This window comes from Squalius cephalus (assembly GCF_949319135.1).
Source record: "Squalius cephalus genome assembly, chromosome: 9".
Lineage (NCBI taxonomy): Eukaryota > Metazoa > Chordata > Actinopteri > Cypriniformes > Leuciscidae > Squalius > Squalius cephalus.
This window is the reverse complement of record NC_137130.1, coordinates 12,996,159-13,017,045: the sequence shown is the minus strand read 5'-3', so window position 1 is coordinate 13,017,045 and position 20,887 is coordinate 12,996,159. Positions and strand designations below refer to the sequence as shown.

The window sequence follows — 20,887 nt, the reverse complement described above, 5'->3', positions numbered from 1 at the left end:
CACGTGATGTGACATATCCTATTGACCCTGTTCACATTTCTGGGTTTCTCAGAAGTGGAAGGCATCATAGTTGGGTTAACTTCTATAGCAGTGAATGAAAGACTGCATTAAATATATTTTTTTGTGTTCCAATTTGCTCAAATAGCAAAAGAAAAACGCCACAACAGCATTTTCACAACTTTCAAAAAGTGTAAAAAAAATAGATAATGGCAGTTGGAAGAAAGTTGTCAACTTCGTCACAGCCGCGCTATTAGAAACACCCTCACAGCAGCGTTAACTAGTTTTTGTGTAATACAAATATAGTGTTATATGCGTAATTATCTTTTATTATAACAGTATGTGGCAACATGTACGTTAAAAGCACATCTTCTGCACTAAATGATGATATAGCAATATTCTAGACTCTTACATGTATCTAACGCCACACTTACACTACAGAAGAGAAGACTGTAAAAAAATATATATATATTTTTGTATTTTCAAATTACAAATTACTTGTATTTTAATTAAATACTTTTTTCACTGCAGTATTTTGTATTTTATTTAAATACATTTGATGAGCAAGTATTTGTTATTTGTAATTAAATACTTTTTGATGTATTTGTGCCCGAAAACAGCTAAACAAATAATATAAACATTATTACAGAAATTAGTTATCACCCTGAATTGTAATCTGTTTGTCTGTTTCATTAATCGTTTTTTTTTTTTTTTTTTTTTTTGGTACAAATTGCTACTTAATGTAACAGTTTTAATCAGTAAATACTTTTAAACCTACTCCACACATGACTCCTGTGTGTTTTAGTCTTTCAACATTTAGTTGTCAGTACCTTTGTCTCACACTCCAAACACCTGGATTGAACAGTGGAGTGACCAGCCTAACCCAAAATCCTCAAATCCTTTTTTTTTATTTCGATAGAATAAATAAAGCTATACCACTTGTGAAAGAATATTAGAAATACTAGACATTGCAATACAAATAATATATATTGCATAAATATGCAAACGATATACTGCACAGAAACAGAGCAGTATACAATTAACATCAGTTAAAGGTGGGGTATGTGATTTGCAAAACGGCCGGCAGATTTTGAAAATACACAACTCAAATGGTCCTACCTTCTTTCCTTTGACTCCACCCATTCGAAGAACATGGACATGGATGGGGGGGGGGGGGATGGTACGACCGTTTGATTGACGCACTTACTGTCCAATGATTCTAGGTGGTCTTGGAAATGATTGGCTGGAGTTTTTCGAGTCCTGCCCGTTCCACAGATGTGACCCTGGATCACAAAACCAGTCTTATGTTGCACGGGTATATTTGTGGCAATAGGCAACAAAACATTGTATGGGTCAAAATTATAGATTTTTCTTTTATGCCAAAAATCATTAGGATATTAAGTAAAGATCATGTTCCATGAAGATATTTTGTAAATTTCCCACCTTAAATATATAAAACATTTATTTTTGTGAATGGATGCAGCACTATCGCCAATAGAAATGGATTTTCCAGATTTTCAAATAGTTGTATCTCGGCCAAATATTGTCCTATCCTAACAAACCATACATCAATGGAAAGATTATGTATTCAGCTTTCAGATGATGTATAAATCTCAATTTTTTAAAAAAAATACACATAAGACTGGTTTTGTGGTCCAGGGTCACAGATGATTAAATTGCTTAATTTTTATTTCAGTGCTTCCAACTCAGTGGCTCTAAGTGGGTTAGGAATAGGATTTTAAGTGATTTTGAAAAAATGGCCAAAAAAGAGAATTACATACCCCACCTTTAATGGTAAACTTCTTTCTTGAATCTTGTTTGAATTGTCAGGCTATTATAGGCTTGAAACTGAATTCCCTCTAAATGTGTTATGGGCCATGAGGACTGTGTGGTTAGTGATCTGATCAAAATATGATTTCATCTAGTAAAAGTTAACTTCACATGGTAATTTGTTTATTTGAACAACAACAAAGGCAAAAGAATGCTACCGATTACAAATGGAATGTTCCATATTTTTTTCTTTTTTTTGCCTACCTATGAATTAAGAGGCATTGTTAAAGGAGCTGTATGTAAGATTGTGGCCAAAACTGGTACTGCAATCACTTTCAAATTACTGTATAGAGCGGTGTATCCCCTCCCCCTCCCCCTGACTCGAGGTTGCCAGATAGGCTGCAGGATCCAGCAGGAACGTAGGCTGACACGTTTGTAGCTGCAGCCTGTGGTAACTAGAGCAGAGCTGGCAACCCGGATGCAGAAACACTACTGACTTCGTGATTGGTAGATAGATGGAGGGCGGCGCTTCAGGCCAAAACACAAGATGACAACATCAACATCAGTTGAGGGCTGCAACTTCACTTTTTAAATGACAATATCCTGGCCGTACTACTTTTGTCAGTGATATAAGTATTTGAAATGAACATGATTTCTTAATGTCTAGTGACATATCAGGGCCATTTTATGATTAATTGAAATACATTTCTTACATACAGCTCCTTTAACTCTTACATTCTAATTACATGTACAATCAAGGCATCAGAAGAAAGCTTATCTTCCACTCTTTTGAAAGGTGTGCTCAGCTTCTAGCATAAAGTATCAGGGAGATATGCCTCAGGATTCATGAATATAATTAAACCTTTTTAGCATGTTTGGGTGATTCCGGGGAGTTAAAGCAGAATTTGAGGTAGCATTGTTTTGATTCTAATTACAAGTTTCCAGCAGCTTGTTGACCAGGTTGTCCACCCAGGTTGTGATCCTCAGACATCATATAAAAATGAAATCTATGACAACCTTTTACAGCAGCCCATGTCTGCTAAACCCCCTTTGCCCCCTGGGTGAACTGGCTTTTTGAGAAGTGAGAGTTGCACATGTGGATAAGAAGTCTAAATTGAGAGGCTGCTCACTGCAGAGCCATGGGTGGAGTGTGAAGTCCAGCTCCCCCTCTCTGAATGTAATTTGGGCCTAATGGGTGGAGCTAGAATATCAAACCAGCAAGTGGTGCTCACTGCAGTCAAATGTCCAGCTTCTCCTCTCTGGACATCTAGCGAGGAGGAGCTACATGTAAGCTCCACCCATTTTCTCTACAGTGATTATTTGTCCATCCATTTGCTCCACACCCTAACCCTACCCATAACTCTATCCCTCAACCCATTAGATGGTCAGAGAGGTGAAGCTGGACATCAGTCCAAAGCCTAGGACCAAGACGTCAGCTCAATCTCATAAACTAAACCCATTTGGTTTTTTATTTGTTTATTTAAAAGTCACTGTTCCTTTAAAATCTTGAATTTCTTAAAATATAATTCCATAGTTGAGCATTACTAATAATAAGCAGAGCATATTCCAAAATGAGGAGAGACATTAAAAACAATTCCACATGCTGCAATGAACAGAGAAATAGCTCGCTTCTCAGGTGGACACTTAAATAAACAGATATGATCAATCTAACAACTTCCAGTATTCATTGCATGACAATTATATGTTACATGACAATTATATGTTTAAAATGAGACAAACTTTGGTGTAGACAACAGGATTAACTTGTAAAAAAAAAAAAAACCTTTCAATGTGCAATTCACACAGCAGCTCATTAGATGACTACTTTACCTACCTGATAAAAAAATACCTTCACATACAAACATTCAACCCAGGCAGTCTGTCATTTCCCAGTGGGAGTCAAAAGTCTCTCCCTGCACTGACATTTGCCTTTGCAGGAGTACTAAATAGTTGGAGCGGATAACTGTTTAGAAATAAATGAAAGAGCTGATAGAACAATAATGAGGAACTAATATACTGGAGAGGAGGACCACTGAGAAACAAGCCTGATTAAGTGGGAAAAAGCTTGCAACTTATTTAAACAGAGCTGCATTTTTTTCCCTTTGAACTGAGCCACTGATCTAAAGACATTTTGAGCTTGAATGAACACTGCATTCTTTTATCTCTTTTAGCCCACAGCAGATACAGCTCATCTCGTGCCAAATCAGTGGGAACAGCTAGTGTTTTAGGATTGGGTGGACTGGAGCTGGAGTGTGTATCGTCATGATTATGAACTGAGAAAAAAGGCATGTGACTGATACAAGTATATCCCTTTAGAGAGGATGATGGTCAAATAATCTACACGTTCTGAACCTTCATGGCATCCTTGGGCCAGCTGTATGAATCCAGAATGAAGGAGTCATAGTCAGCGTTATAGACATGGGATAAAACAAAGGCCTCTTTATCTTTGGGTTCAGGGTACGAAGAGGCAATGCCCTGCTTGTAGGCGTAGTCCACAATCTAAAAAAAAACAAAGAGGAGGAAAAAATAAAACTTGAGTGAGCAAAAGTATTGCTTTACTGCAGAGTACAGTGACAGATTTGCTCAGTTTTGCAATTAAAACTTAAGCAAAGACAAAATTCATCCATTTGTGATAACTGTTATTTTTGGGAAATATAACTTTGTGTGCAAACTTCATGCCATCAAATCTTTGACAAACATTTGGCAACATTTCACTGAAATCTTTTGTAACATTAGTAATACCACTTTTGAATCCTTGCTGAGTAAAAGTAATTTTGTTTTTTTTTTAAATCAAAACTTACTGACCTTAAACTTTTAAACAGTAGTGTACTTTGCTATATTAATAAATATATAAAATTTAGCAAGATCTCATTCCATATTTATTATGGGTGCCAAAATTAATCTCTGAATTGAACAACAACCACATTGTTTAATTTTGCTGACTAGCACTAGTGCTACCATCTAAAAAAGTAACTGTACAGCACCGATTTACTGTGAAATCTGTCCTGACAGCTCTTACAACCTACTTTGCTATATTAATAAATCTCTTAATTTAGCATGGTCTCATTCCATATTTGTTATGGGTGCCAAAATGTAGAGTTGGCTTATAAGACCTGTTCTTGAAGTAATCATCATCATCATCATCTGCATATGGGAACACTTACTGACCTTAACAGCAATTTTGAAGGACACTTCTCGGATGGTATTCAGAGGAGGGTACAGTCTACCCTCAGCCAGATGCTCCTCAGTAACCATGTCAGATATAGCCTAAAAGAGAAATCAAATCCTTCATTTTAGTTTTCACATTAAATAAATTTGTAATCAATGCGTTTTGTACTGAAGCACAAATTCACATTTACCTCTGCTGTAGTAAGGAAAATGTCATCTGAGATGTGGCGAACACCACAGGCAATGACTCCCAATGCGACTCCAGGGAACACATAAGCATTGTTTCCCTGCCCAGGGATGAAGCTGCGCCCATCTGCCAAAGTGACCTTTTTAAAGGGGCTTCCGCTGGCAAATATGCCCCTTCCCTGTGATACACACACATGCCATTAAAGCATTTGGTCTGAAACTGCTATTTGGGATGCTATAATAAGAGACCATTAGTTAACATCCCTCTCACCAGTTTTATTAATTTGATTTCAGAGAAGATTACCTCAGTAAGCGTGTAACACTGCTCTGCTGTGCATTCAGCTTTACTTGTGGGATTGCTGAGGGCAAAAATAATTGGACGTTCGTTGTAAGTAGCCATGTTCTTGATAATCTTCTCAGTGAAAGCACCAGTTATAGCAGCCACACCTGTAGATAGATGGGATTACAAACAACAAACTTGACATTTTCAAACAGTAAAAGTATTATGCATTTAGCATTATAAACAGAAATACATTCGACTTTAGTAAAAATATAAACGTTTATGCCCCCTAATGGCTTCAATATGCCATTGCAATTATTATAGTATAAATAAAAACTATTAAGATTCGCCAAGCACCATTAGAAGTATAAAAAACACATGAGACAAATAATACTAAAATAACACTGGTATAGAACGCGATCAAACACTCCTTACCAATTATAGCTGTGGGCTTAACTGTTTCCACCACTTCCTCTAGAGTCTTGATGTGCGGATGATCATGTGCAAATTCTTCCTTCTCATGGTTCAGATGACTTCTGCCCTAAATGGCCAAATGACAGTTTTGGTATAACGTTTAATTTTGGAAGCATTCAAATGCATTTTATTGCTGTAATTGATGCATTTGCATTTTCAATTAAGCCTACATACTTTTTCTATATTCAGATGTTGAGGAGGAGGAAAAATATAGCTTTAATGAAAGAAATGACAAACAAAGACAAGCTGGTGTGGGTTTGATTGTTACCTTGACAATTAGGCCTTTAGAATCCACCATCCAAATCTTCTTGGCAGCCTCAGCATGAGATACACCTTCCTTGGCCATGGCCATTATCAGTAAGTGAGCAATGCCCAAGGCAGCCTGGTCATGTGACAAACACATCTGATCATCCTGAAATAACTATTGTAAAGGCCCGTTCATACTTCACACCAAGAAAGATAACTATAACTATATAAGCGTCCACACCAGCGGACGATATCGTTCAGTTTCTTCTAATCTCGCGCTGCAGTTTTGTTCGTTGCCGCTTTAAATGCTTGAGCTCTTAAAGCAGAATGGATTCTGATTGGCTGTCAATGTTTTTACTGTTCATCAGCTGGAAAAAAAATTATTCTGAAAGTGGATGCAATGATATCTTTTCTCTATGCCTTAATCATTATAGTTGTGGTGTTGACTCTGCTATTCTTTATTTAGAACGATTTTTAGAACAACATCCTTATCATTATAGTTATTATCCTTGGTGTGAACAACTTGTAAGTGCTTAGTAATGGGTCTTGCTATTTCTCAGTAATATTTTGTAGCATCTCTTAGTTGAATGCACATTACCTCTCCTGCTCCCTGAAATACGAACTTGTGGTCAGAGAGTTTATTCTTTGTGATCTTAAGAGCAGCAAGGATCCCAGCAACAGCAACCGAAGCTGTGCCTGAAAAAGGCGGAGAAAGAGGGAAGTAAACAGTTTTATGGCTCTTGATAAAAGTGACACATTTTCCATTATAAAGAATACAAATCATTATAGTAATATGTAATATATTTCATTTTACAGTGTGCATACTTACCCTGGATATCATCATTAAAGGTGCAATAACGGTTGCGGTATTTATTGAGAATGCGAAAGGCATTGCTGTTCGCAAAATCCTCAAACTGAATTAGACAATTCATCCCATACCTGAAACAAAATATGGCATGTCTTTACAGTCTGGAAGTATTTCACACACACAATCTTACCCTCTAGTTAACAATTAACTTGAGAACAACCTAACCGAATCATTGAGTTAGTGAGTTGAAAGCATGAATCAGATAACATCTGATTCATGAACAAATCATTCAAACCGGATTTGTGAACTTGATGAACTGATTCAGTGAAAATATCAGCTCAAAACAATGACTTGAACAACAAGATGGTGAGTAAATCATCTTTCATTTCAGAATTTTAGTTTCAAACACACCTGTCAGTGACAGCTTGCATGAACTCATCAATGAGGTCATCGTATTCTTTGCCCCTCACTCTTTTGTGCTTTAAGCCGATGTACAAGGGGTCATCCAAGAGGGTCTGAACAAAAACAAACAGAAATGGGTTAAAAGAAGACAACAGGACAACCACGTTTGTAAATCCAATGAAACCTATGAACAACAGAGTACAGTTTTACAGTATACACTACCATGTTTGGGGACAGTAAGATTTTTTTTTTTGCATTAAATTGATCAAAAGTGACAGTAAATACATTTATATTGTTACAAAAGACATTTATTTGAAATAAATGCTTTCTATCCATCAAAGAATCCTGAACAACATATTAGACAAAAATATTAAGCAGCACAGATAGTTTTTTATCATTGATAATAATAAGAATTGTTTCTTGAGCACTAAATGAGCATATTAAAATGGCTACATGCAAAAGGCTGCTTTAAAAAAAATCTGCGTTGCCATCACAAGAATAAAATGCATTTTAAAACATATTAAAATAGAAAAGTGTTATTTAAATATTAATAATATTTTACAATATTACAGTTTTTCCTGTATTTTTGATCAAATAAATGCTACCTTTGTGCACATGTTGCCTTTGGCTTGCTCAGTTGGGGATATTTAATTTAATTAATCAATCAACAATACTATTGATCAGCATTACCAAACGTGGACATTTTCCACTAGAAACAAACATTGATGTATTATTTTAATTTAATACTGTGAAGCTGCTTTGTATTGTATCACAATCTGTATTGTGAAAAGCGCTATATAAATAAACTTGACTTGACTTGACATAAGAGACTTCAAAAACACAAAAGCTTGCCAACCCCAAACCTTTCGTTTGACAGTAGTGTAATTATGCTAATCTCATTTTACCTGATTATCAGTGCCAACATCTAGCAGCACAGGCAGGCACTGCTGAGGTGGCACTCCTCCACATGCTGTATACAGAGCTAGTTTGCCCACTGGGATGCCCATTCCATAGCCACCCAGGTCTCCTAAGCCCAGGATTCGTTCTCCATCCGTCACAACTATGGCCTATTAATACACATACAATGAAACGTCCATCTACTGGCACTGAATGACACTTTATCGCTCTGCACATACCTTAATGTCCTCCTCTGGCCAAGAGTTCAGCATGGTGGCAATATGCCCCTTGTCATGGATGGTGATAAATAGCCCTCTAGAGGAAAAAAAAAGTCAAAACCACATGTTCCTTATATGTTTGTTTTTCCCCCCATGCAGCTGAGAAAAACTGGTTGGACTGGTCTGGGTGTTTATAAGCATTTGATTCAGAATTGGTCTGGCTAAACCAGTCGTTCCAGGTCTAGATAATGTATATACCTCACCTTGGTCTTCTGAATGCAAGGCCATACTGTTGGCAAGCCAGGCCCACAGTAGGAGTATAGACAATTGGCATGAATTCTTCAATGTCAGAGGTCAACACACGATAGAAAAGCTTCTCATTCCTGTCCTGCAGGGTCATCAGCAATATGTATCTGTAGAGTTAGAATGGTTATTTTGAGTATGAATGGGAAATGGACCAACAAAAGTATCATCACTGTGCTTTTCATTGGCATGGATCAGGCTGAGTTAATCCTGAATGTTTCAATGAAGTTTGGTTACTTGTCGAGAGGGTTACTGCGTGTCTCGTAGCTCTTCATGACACGAAGCACTTGGACATCCTGAGAGAGGAAACAGGGAGGAAGAAGGCCGTGGATTCCCAGCTGTAACCTCTCCTCCAGGGTGAACGCCATGCCCTGTTAACAGCACCATAACTTCATTAACAACATGTGACAGCTGCGAATATAAAAGAAAAATGCACACTCCTCCTACAGTTTGGTTGGAATACAAATTATCACCCTGCAAGTGTGTCTGCGCTGGGCAAACTTCCAGCTTAGGGTAGAAGCATCACATGTTGGATCTATTTATTTCTGACCAATGGGAAGTAAGCATGGCCACCCTCCCCTGTTAGATTCTCCACTCACTGTTTACGTCTAACAGTTTCCATTTGCCATGGCTTTTTAAGTTCTACACTTTTTAAATCATACCCATTCCTCATCTCATTCTGACTTGAAAATCTTTGCAAACAGGATACAGACTGCAAAAGAAACATTTACATGACCCACGCAAAAGTGCTTTGCAAAACTCCTGAGTCATATCCTGCAACAATCCTGATATGATTTTAAGAAGCATTTTCAGAGCATCCCCTCTTAATGCTTCATAATGCTTGTTGGTAGGGGCCAAAATCAGACTCTGCCCTTCAGATTAAAGATCTCACAATGCCACTTTCATACTTTCTTATCTCTGGGGACTTTAGCAGCACTAAATGGTATAAAATCACATCAAAGCACCGGCTGCAGACAATCTAATGCCTGCTTTGTCACGTAGATCACGTTTGCGCCCCCTAAAGATGCTTACTTTGTTCAAGTGGGGGTTCCTGGTGATATCATAGCCTCGTTTTTTGGTGAAGACTGTGCCCTTGGAGTTCACACCTGTGTGACAGACCCTCACTGTCCCTACGATAGCAGGACGGAGTGACACGGGACTGGAGAAAACCTTGCACAGCGCCAGCACACTTTTGCCCGAGAGAGAGTTCATGATTCCTGCAAAATGAGAGAATTCAGGTTCAGAGAGAATTCTTTTGGAAATTTCATTATGGTATAATCATGGTTTCCAACAAAAAAAACAGGGGCTAGTTGCATAAACATAGCTATGTTAAGACAGACTGTATCTGAAGAACTAGTCTGAACAACATGCAGTTAACCAAGTAATCAGTATTTTCAGATTCAAATTAGACTAATCGACTCGTTTTAGTAACTTACTTAAAAAAAAGAAGAAAAAAAATAAAGAAAAAGAGACCATTGTTATGACCAGTCTTAAAGGGGAAGAAAAAATAGATGACCAACTAGTAAGACTAGTCTAAGCAGTTTTTACAACTGGTCACAGTTCACACTGGTTTAATAGAGTTTTTTTTAGCTGGTAGGCCACCTTAGAGCTCAACAAACCAGCTTTTAGATGTTCAAGCTGGTTTTTGTAACGTTAGTTGATCATCCAACTAATGACCAGCTACTGTACCAAATTAATATGGGTTTTCCAACAAAATGATTTTACAGTAATAAGAATAACTGTCATAGCAATCATTAACTGTGGTCAATATGGTATTTTTTTTAAATATTTGTATTATTATTATTATTATAAAGGGTTGCATTGGTGAAAAGAATAAATTACTACCGCAATAGGCTAACGTTTCACATTTTGGCAAGTTCAGCAACTTCGTCCTCTACCATTGTAAACAAGGCCTTTAGGTAGAACACATAGCCGCACAAATGCTTTATGTATTGTATTATGATCTATAGATGTTCACCACGCTTCTTCAGTTGAACAACAGTAATGTTTGAGGCCAAATGCACATTACAGCGAGGTTCAGAATAAGCATTGGCATTGTTCTGTAAGACATTTGTTTCCAAGCAAAGCCGCGTACCTGAGAACAGCCAGTCCACCGGCACCTTCTGCTTCACTAGCTGCTAGGTTTAATTGAAACGCTGACCTCCTGCTGCTGCCTGTCTCCACTGACCAGCCTTATCTGTAGATGGTGTTGGAATCGACTGATAACGATCCAGGTTTGTTTAACCGTGACACTTTTGCTTCCCAAGTTCCCAACGCCTTCGCATTGGGCCCGCCCCCACTTGGACAGAAGTGGCCAATAGGATGAGGCGATGCGAATGACGGAGCTATAAACGGAAAATTTGTTGGCTTGTCTAGTCGCTCCTCCGCCCATCGTTTTGTTTGTTCAAACCTTTTTTTACAGTCTATGGTTCAAACATCAAACGTTTGCATATAGAATATGCAGAATAAAAAGACACATAATCGTGTACGTCGCACGGAATTGATTCAAACATGATCAAATTAGGTGGCACAAGCACAACATTCAAACGTAAGTTAAGTTGTATGGTCAATCAAAAAAAAAAAAAAAAAAACCCAACAACCTCAAAATACTCCATAAACCGCGTATTCTCCGCAGTGATATAATTAAGCATTTTGATATTATTAACAAACAATTTAATTGACAGTGAAAAGTGCAAATTTCTGCATAAATGGCACGTTGGAAAGTATTCAAATGATCAAAAATCTCTAGTTTAAAACATACAAAAGTAACTTTATTGTTTGCAGTTTACCAACAGTGTCTACGTCAATTCTCAGCAAGACAATCCAAAGTTTTTTTTATATGGAAACCGTAGGTAAAGTTCTTTTGAGTACGTGTTAAAGAATGGAACTGCTCTTCTTTTAAATGCAACTAATAACAATACATATGTAGCCTACTCATACATACTCAAATATACAACAGAAATCTTCCCAAGGATTGCATTTGGATAACTGCACCATGAAAGAGAACAAACAAAGCAACTAAACCAATATTAAAACTACTCCAGACAAAGACTAACTAAAAGTAAACAGAAAACCTAAATGAAACAAAGAGGAACTTTTATGTACAACCTTCATTGAAGTGCCAGAGTCTCATCTGTAAATTGTACTGATCAAATACCAAAAGACTTGCTGTGGTTAATAACTAAACAATGTACAGTGAAAACCGTAAAAAGTTATAAAAAGTATGAAAATGTTTCAAGTGATCACATAACATCTAAAATCAATTTAAAATACATAAAATGTCTAAGTTAAAAAAGAAGAAGATGATGTGCAGTGCATTTACTGTCTTTCAGGGGTCTATTGCAGGCCGTCTATGATCACTGGTTAAAGGCAGGGTAGGCAATAGACCCTTTTACAGTTGGTAAACATGGTGACATGTTTGTGTGGGCGGAGCTTAGCTGGAGGCAGAAAGATCCCTCTGGCCGCTTCACTAACGCTAGTTTGCAAGTTTTGTTAGCTTGTTTTTTAACAATGACTGGAGAAAATCCGATTTTGTCTTAATGTGCAAGGTCACTCACTGTCCAGGACCGCGATTGTTATTTGCAAAAGTTAATTTTAACGGACGGAACCAGATGACCGTATACGCTCAGTCAATGGACGATCTGACAGGATTAACGTTAACGCTACCTCTGGTTGAGTGGCCTGACTTCTACACCTACCCGATAGAGAAACCGAGGGTAAAGAGAAACTGAGGGCATATATATATATATATATATATATATATATATATATATATATATATATATATTTAGATGCCTATAACTATGTGCTGAATGGTCATGTAAAGACTTGTGTGGTACGATTCGCAGTTCTGCCTAGCCAGCGCCAAGAAGACGACAATGTAAAGAGTGACACTACGGTGCAATTTTAATGATATGAATATTTTCTAGAAATAAAAATTCCAGATATAGCATACTCATTTTTCATCGATTCTTGCACCAAAACAACACAACAAGATGACATTTAATAATAAAAATAATAATTTAAGCTCCTTATTATGTAGCTGAATCTGTGCTGGTTTGTATTGGCCGCCTCCAGTTTTCCGTTTGTTTTGCCTCCAGGTAGCGCCGTGACGTAACTGTGACGTCGGCGCAAAAGGGGTCTATTTGTTCCAGAATTTTTTTTGTTATGCTGGTTGAAAGTCTCTTCACATCCTGATAGCAATCACTAAGTTAAGTGGTCTAAATATATTTATATGTATATATATATATATATATATATATCTTCTGTGGAAGATGTAGGAACATAAAATGTTCGCCCAATCATTGTATTCGGTCCGAATGTAATGATACAATGTCCTAACTATTGCCTGTCAACGTATCTATTTCCATACCTCGCAGACATCACATCATCAGTGTGTTTCATGCTATGCTGAGTTAGACAGACGTCAGTCACAGAGCACTGCAACCAAAACAGCAGCCAGCTTTTACAGTTCCTCCTAAACCAAAACAACGAGCTTATGATGCATTCATGCTATAACTACAGTAATTTGGAAGAGATGGAAACCTGTGACGTTTTACTCAGAGTGGTTCGTGACTCAAAATTATGCGTTTCAATGGCAACACTATCAACGCCGAAATGAATCTACACCAGTCAGGTGGTGCAGGTCAGCGCTCTTTAAGTTGTTTATGTTCACTATTATTGTAATGTTATGTTTGAGACATGAGGTAGTTTAACGACGTCTCTCGTCTCGTGACACTTTGCAAACTCTGCTGTACGCGTTCATGTGTTTTGAAGGAGGCATGGCTTTAGAGATGCTATGAAGTAAAGGTGGAATCTTATGCTTTTAAAGCTAGCTTGCTATTGCTAGCCGCTCGGAAAATTGCCTACCCTTCCTTTAATTCTTGTTCTAAAGTGCAACATTATTCCCAATGACAGTAGTCCAGTAGACATTCATTTGTAGATAGTGGGTAATGACAGGATCAGGTTGGAAACGAAGGACGAGGACTCAGATCACAACGCTCGTGCCACTGCGAGAGCTCTTTTCCTGTAAGAGAGAGATTATTTATGATGAGAAAAACAATAACAATTATTATATGCACTTTAATTCATTTTTAAGAAGACACTTTTTATAGAAAGTGACTTAGAAATACTAAATATGTTATATTTTTGTTCAAATCACATGTCAGCAAACCCATTGGATAGTTTTAGATTTTAGAGTTCACCCATAAATTAAACTTCTGTCATCATTTACACTCATTTCATTCACATGTATGACTTTCTTTCTTCTGAGGAACACAAAAGATGACATTTTGAAGAAAAGTTTTTTTTCATACAATGAAGGTCAAACAAACTAAGACACTTTAAAAAAAAATACCTTCTCTTGTGTTAGCAGAAGAAAGAAAGTCATACAGGTTTGGAATAACATGAGGGTGAGTAAATGATGACAGCATTTTCCTTTTTAAGTGAACTATCCCTTTAAGTATGTCCTTTTATTTGGGAGAACAGTACATAAATCACAGCCTCTTAGTGATGAACAAATCATAAATCTACATTCTTACCGAGAGGTGGTCGCTCCTCCTGCTGCGGCTAGACACAATGTCAATGGAAGAGTAAGCTGGCGGTCTCTCAGTCAATCTCCCTTGAGATCGCTTTCCCTTTCTATAACTGTCGTCCTCGTCTGAACTCCAGGAGCCCCTACGCGGTGAAGGCGAATAGCTCCTGTCTCTAGGGTTTGTCGCACGCTCCAACTCCTCCAGCAGCTCGGCTTTACTGCGAACACGTGGATTAGACCTATCTGAACTTCCCCTGCGTCCTGCTGAACCTTGACCTCCACGCCTATTATCCAAGTCCGACTCATCACTGTAGCTTCGTGGGATCCCTCTCCGTGAAGATGCTGGCTCCCTCCAGGAATTATCACGATGTTGACCATTGCGGTTAGAGATACTGCTGGACTGACTAGATTGCCGGGGTCTTCCACCATCATTGGGCCGCCGAGAGCTTTGTTTTGCTCGGCCCACGATGGGAGGCAGCTGGATGACCCTGCGCTCTACACCTTGGACACCCATCTCGTCTAGGGCTGAGAGCATGCTGGGCGGCCTGGCTGAAAAAGACACAGCTTGTTGTTGTGTGGGTTGAGGTGGTGGCATTACATATTGGGGTTGTGGGGCTGCATATTGATGTTGAAGGTTTTGGTGCGGGACTCCTGTGTAGTGATGTTGAGGTTGGAGCATCGGGACGGCCATATCCATCCCTCTTACTTGGGTCTCCAGAAAATCTAACACCTGGTTATTGCCACGTACACTTCCATTAATGCTGCCATTGACCTGGTATCCATGCTGAGGTACGAATGGTGGGACAGGTTGAGGGGCATAATTAACCATCGGGGCCATTTGAAGTTTGTGTTTAGATGAAGATTCAGAAAAAGACCCTGTAGAGAACATATTATTAGCGTCACTCTATTACTGTTCTTTGATGCAGCTACAATGTTATTAGCAGATAGTAAGATAAGATAGCAGTTATTAGTAAGAAAGTAAAACTGACCTGAATAAAGTAAAGGGTTTGCCTGAGAAGATGCATTTGAGGCAATGGGGGCATAGATGGGCTGGCCATGGAGCCATGGTACCATTGCTTTTTGAGCGTCACGCATCATTTTGTGGCGCATCATCACTAAAAATATATATTTTACTGCATTTAAATACAATACAACTTTATAGGATGGGTTTAATATTAATATTTAATATTATTAATATTAATCATAATAATAATAATAATAACATATCTTGTTATTTAAAAGAATACATATTCTTATTATCATAGTCTACCGGTTGTATAAAATGTATATATATATATATATATGTGTGTACATGTATATAAAATCGACAAACTAATAATCAATTATTATGTGGAGTCAGTCATCATCAGTAGACATTTATATTAAGAAACTGATAACCAGTAGAATTAGAACACTGTGAATATATGTAATATTGCCTAGTGTGATAGATGGACAGACAAAGACACTTCAATGCGGGTGAATACCTTCTTCTGGACAGCAGCAAGTACGAGGACAGCAGGGACAACGGACATAGCAGCAGCAGTTCTGAGGACAGCACTGGCAGCAGCAGATACAAAGCAGCATGATCAGGAGCAATGCCCCAAGGATGATAAGCAGCACAGTCAGCCAGTCTGGGAGGAAGAGGGCATGTGACCTCAACAGTATCTATAAATGTTTTTTGGTTAAAAGCAAGTCTTCGGTGTGTTAATACTTACGATACACAATGAGTCTGATTTCCTTGTCGGAGTCTCCCACAACATCACCCGCTGCATCGATGGAGCAGAAATACATGCCGTTGTCCCACCACATGACCTCATTGATAACCAGGTCTGCATCTGTTAAACACACATACAAAAAGAAGAATTAGAAAACATGATTATAATGAATTATAGTGTATTGTATAATGAAACATTGTATAAATAAATTGATTATAATGAATATATATATATATATATATATATATATATATATATATATATATATATATAATAATTCACTATATAGCGCTTTTCTCGGCACTCAAATCGCTTTACATGGGGGGGGGGGGGGGGTCTCCTCAACCACCACCAATGTGCAGCATCCTCCTGGATGATGCGACGGCAGCCGTATTGCGCCAGAACACCCACCACCCACCACCTTATTGGTGGAGAGGAGACAGAGTTATGAAGCCAATGCGTATATAGGGATGATTAGGAGGCCATGATGGACAGAGGCCACTGGGCAAATTTGGCCAGGATGCCGGGGTTAAACCCCTACTCTTTCGAAAGACATCCTCGTATTTTTTGTGACCACAGAGCCGGACCTCGGTTTAACGTCTCACCCGAAGGACGGTGCTTTTTAACAGTATATTGTCCCCGTCACTATACTGGGGCATTAGGACCCACATAGTCCACGGGGTGAGCATCAAATATGCAAACTTATTTTTTAATTTATCTAAAAGTTCAATAAACTGTTCCATTTTTTTAAAGAGCCCAGCAAGCAATTTTGCGTTTAAAAGACGTCTAATAGCCGTCCAAACACAGCCCAGACATCTAGGCTAAAACAAAATTTAAATAGACGTCTAAACCATAGCCCAAGAATAGACTAGTCATCAATTAGATAACAAAGAAATTAAATGAGTGAAGAAATGAAACTAAATAATTTGTAAACACTGTTTACTTTGCTTACTTGATGGTATATCATACATCTCGCAAGTTATTTTGGCAAAAACGACATGTAACCAAATTCAAGGTTATTTTGGCTAGAAGTAGGTTACTCATAGCCGGACTATTTCGGGTTATAGTTAACCTAGACAATGAAATGACGACTATTGCTTGCTGGCAGTTTTCTTACTATTATTTAATCAGGCTTTACAGGGTTAAAACATCTTGTTCATTGTTTTAAGCTCCAGTAGGTCAAGACTCACTGTTGTTTATGGAGATCCTGCGCTGTCGATACTCTGGCCCCAGAGTAGCTTCGCTCATGCCTCTTTTCTGAATCACTATGCGGACAGTGCGCTGACTGTCTGGACAATCATTGGCTGGGTCTTGCTTCAGACCCAGAGCTGCTTGATATGCTGAAGAAACAGAGAACCGTACAGGGTCACATCAAACACCACGTCACTCTCAACTATTCAGACAATAAAAGCTTTGCACACAACAGTTTTGCAGCACTCGAGCCTTATTCAGTTCCCCCTCACCAGATGAGTAGTATTCCAGCACTGGATCCAAACAGAAGGACTTGTATCGCCATGTGACCAGGACATCTTGTGTGTTTGCAGAGGTGGAATAGTCACAGCGCAGAGTGACAGAAGCAAACAGCATTGTGGATCTCTGTGTCTCAGGAACATTAACCTGGATAGACAACAACTCTGGGAGAAGAGGGAGAGAGATCAATAAACACTGCTTGCATCCAGGGTTCCCACAACTTTTGGCCAACGATTTTCCATTATTTTCCCAGTCATTATTATTTTTTATTATTATTTTACTCACAACGAACGATTTTTAACCAATGAAATATTTTAGAGCGGAGCATAACAAAAAGGAATCGTATACTATATAATTTTGAAAGATTAGCATTAATTTCTGTGACTGCTCTAGGGCTGAAAAAAGGACTATTTTCATATATAAAAATAATTAATGTTCAATAAAACATAATATTAAAATATTAGCTGGCATTAAGCTTGTAAATCACGTGATCGGGTTTATCGGCCTCTCATGTTTGCACTTGCTGATCATTAACCTCGCCACTGAACTTAAAGAATTTACAGAAAATATTTGAAAAGCGGTATACCCGTGATAGTAAACATCCCCTAATATTCCAGTTTAACGACTGTCAGTTATTTTGAATAAATGCTTGAAATGCTTACCTGTTGGAAATACGCAGAGCACGAGCGCAAGCACCTTGAGCTTCAGGGTTTCTTTCATGTTTCTCGGTTACACGGAAGTTTTTTCCTTTAAAGTTACTGTATTTTTCCAGAACACAACCACGTACATATTATATTTGCGACTCAATCAAATACAGATAATACAAAGACAATCGCCATCACGAGTACATCCAGAAATGTTCTTATTTACCTATATTCTCTCGAGTAATGTAATGTAAACACCTTTGCTCTTTGGTAGTTCGATCACCCTCCCCCATTCCACGATGACGTCACAAACTCCACCCATCAACAGGTGCATAAACACCGAGAAAAACCAAGTTAGGCCATTTTATTCTATTAATGGTGATTCATTAGTGATTATTGTTGATTACAAAATCAAATTCTTGTTTTTCACATTGATATTATTCTTAATATGTGTGTCATCGCTCAAAATTAAAGGTCTGTTTCATCGTTTACTTTATTCGGTAGAATGAAAGAAATATTTGTTGGTATCATTTTTCACATTTAACCACCAGGGGGCGTAACTTGATGGAAGATTAGACTGTTTTCCCAATGTTTTATTTTTGTAGTGACGAACCATCGGAAAAGTACCCTTATCCCTGTGAAACCAGCCAACAGAAAAGCCTGTCTATATGTGGAGACCATCAAAAACCATCAGACCAGCTTAGACTGGGTTATTAAAGGTAAACTAATTCCAGCTCTAAGATCTGAATAAGTTGTGTTCATTCAACTACTGTAAAATGCCACACATTTATTGTTAATATGGCGATTTGCGACGTTTTTGGTAACTATAAATTGCCTAAACATCTTATTGGCTGTGATTTTTTTTTAATTATTAATGGTTAATAATAATTAATAAATAAAACTTTTAACCATCAACTATAGCACAATGTATGAGTGTTGGAAAAGATACTGAGATGTGAGCATAAAGTTTGACCACTAAACACCTGTGAGTGGTCGTGTCAGAATGTTTCCTGGTATTGTAATCTCATCCTGTAAAGAAGCATCCTTTCCTTTACTGTGTCCTGTCTAGTTTCCTGCTTGGCCTTGATTTTTATTAGTGAGGAAAATGTCTTATTTGTTTTCCTATGTATGTTGAACCAAAAGCAAAGAAGTAAGTGTCCATGCCCTGATATGAAAAGGAACAGGGATATTTTCTCAAGAAAGGATATCATAATAATAAAAAAAACTAAAAAAAAAAAAAAACTGAGCAAGTGTTCATAGGTCAAAAACAAGACTCCACTATTTTGGTGTCCACATCAAATAAAATTTTATACATAAAAAACATATTAAATTCAAATAAATTGTCTACTTTCATGTTTTAAATAACTTTTGTGAAAATAAAATGTCAAAATACAGGTGAACTAATGTTCCAAAGTGTAAAAATGTCATTTAGTGTAATGGTCCGTCTTTAATTAAACGTTGAATACAATACATTTGTTTTCTGAGCATTTTCAAATAAGTGTTGGCTGTGTTATTTTAAAAGGACTGTCTTATTGGGTTTTATTTTAAGTTATGAAATAACCAGGGGAATTTTGTCCCAAATACGTAGTTTGTTAGAGCAGCGTAAAAGGATCAAGAAGTCATTCTGAAATAATAATTAATTATTTTTTTATAGTCAACAGGCTGTGACATCATCAAAAGATACCCGAAGATCTTTTGGCACTGCTGAAAAGTAAGTTTATTGCTCTTAAATATTTGATAATTTCACCTTTTCATTGTGTTAACCTAAATCACTTGTCATTCAGTGAAATTCTGGGGGAAAAAAACAAAAAAACATTTTCATTCGGTGTATTGCAAATTCTCTCTTACACCACATGTCATCCATTACACTGAATGACAATATCACTGTATAGATGATTTTAGCATCTTATTTATATCACAGATGAATGAGGAATATTAGGCACTGGCAAATATGCGTTCAATTTAATTATTATTTAATGGTATTTAGATGGCCATTATCAGAGAGAACTGTAAAAAGCCAAAAAGTAAATGCAGACCCAGTAGTTTGGGCAGCAATTTTAGTTAGAAAATGAGAAAGGTATTGAGGATTGCAACTGTCAGAATAATAGCTTACTAATATTTCTGGAGAGAGTTATTTCTGAAAGTTGAAGAGAGGGCATTTAGGGGATTCTCCACCCAAAATACCATCCTGGTAATGTTATTTATTGGCAAACAGAAAGTATTCATAAATATAGCTGCAAGGAGTCATTTTTGGAGCTAAGCAAGTCAGAAACAAAGTCACAAGCTAAGCATGGAAGAAGGGAGCATCAGAACAGTAGAATAAAATGCTTATTGTTTTTCAACAGTGGCTTCTGACATCATTTACTCGTGAATATTATTAAAATTAATTTAATGATGCAGACTATTTCTAACAACATTGCAATTATAGGAACAATGACAATATTCTCTTCATTTTTGGCAAAATGTCATTAAGAGTAACAAACCGTGATAATTCAGCATAACAGATATATTTATGTAAAAATGAAACAATATACTTATTCTGACCTGAACTTTTTAAAATATACAAAACAATATAAATTGTATTATATTTTATATATATATATATATATATATATATATATATATATATATATATATATATATATATATATATATATATAATAATTAGTATTTGGGGCTGCACTGTGATCCTAAAATAAGTATTTTAATTTGCCATCAAATTATTTTTGTTTGAATAAAAATGTAATATTTTTTGGTATATAAACTATTGTTTACT

General features: G+C 37.2%; 2 protein-coding genes across 3 annotated transcripts; both read right to left on the bottom strand.

The window, feature by feature from the left end:
• Window positions 1-1,930: 1,930 nt before the first annotated feature.
• On the bottom strand, window positions 1,931-11,055 carry me3 (malic enzyme 3, NADP(+)-dependent, mitochondrial). 2 transcript variants are annotated; one of them, XR_013822395.1, is made up of 16 exons: window positions 10,845-11,055; window positions 9,782-9,966; window positions 8,987-9,120; window positions 8,710-8,859; window positions 8,468-8,543; window positions 8,237-8,398; window positions 7,341-7,444; window positions 6,951-7,060; window positions 6,720-6,817; window positions 6,144-6,257; window positions 5,837-5,942; window positions 5,426-5,568; window positions 5,127-5,300; window positions 4,936-5,034; window positions 2,497-4,266; window positions 1,932-2,060 (listed from the first exon to the last, which is right to left on the bottom strand). XR_013822395.1 is itself a non-coding variant. In XM_079882329.1 (15 exons), the coding sequence occupies exons 2-15, from the start codon at window positions 9,959-9,961 to the stop codon at window positions 4,105-4,107; spliced, it is 1,812 nt and encodes a 603-aa protein (XP_079738455.1). In that variant the 5' UTR covers window positions 9,962-9,966; window positions 10,845-11,055; the 3' UTR covers window positions 1,931-4,104. The 2 variants fall into 2 exon arrangements, 1 of the variants encoding a protein (XP_079738455.1); XM_079882329.1 differs by having other exon boundaries at window positions 1,931-4,266.
• A 2,376-nt stretch (window positions 11,056-13,431) lies between these two features.
• Window positions 13,432-18,353, bottom strand: ildr1b (immunoglobulin-like domain containing receptor 1b). Its single transcript, XM_079881151.1, has 8 exons — window positions 18,130-18,353; window positions 17,461-17,631; window positions 17,188-17,337; window positions 15,998-16,117; window positions 15,767-15,913; window positions 15,272-15,397; window positions 14,290-15,158; window positions 13,432-13,775 (listed from the first exon to the last, which is right to left on the bottom strand). The coding sequence occupies exons 1-8, from the start codon at window positions 18,185-18,187 to the stop codon at window positions 13,737-13,739; spliced, it is 1,680 nt and encodes a 559-aa protein (XP_079737277.1). The 5' UTR covers window positions 18,188-18,353; the 3' UTR covers window positions 13,432-13,736.
• Window positions 18,354-20,887: the final 2,534 nt, after the last annotated feature.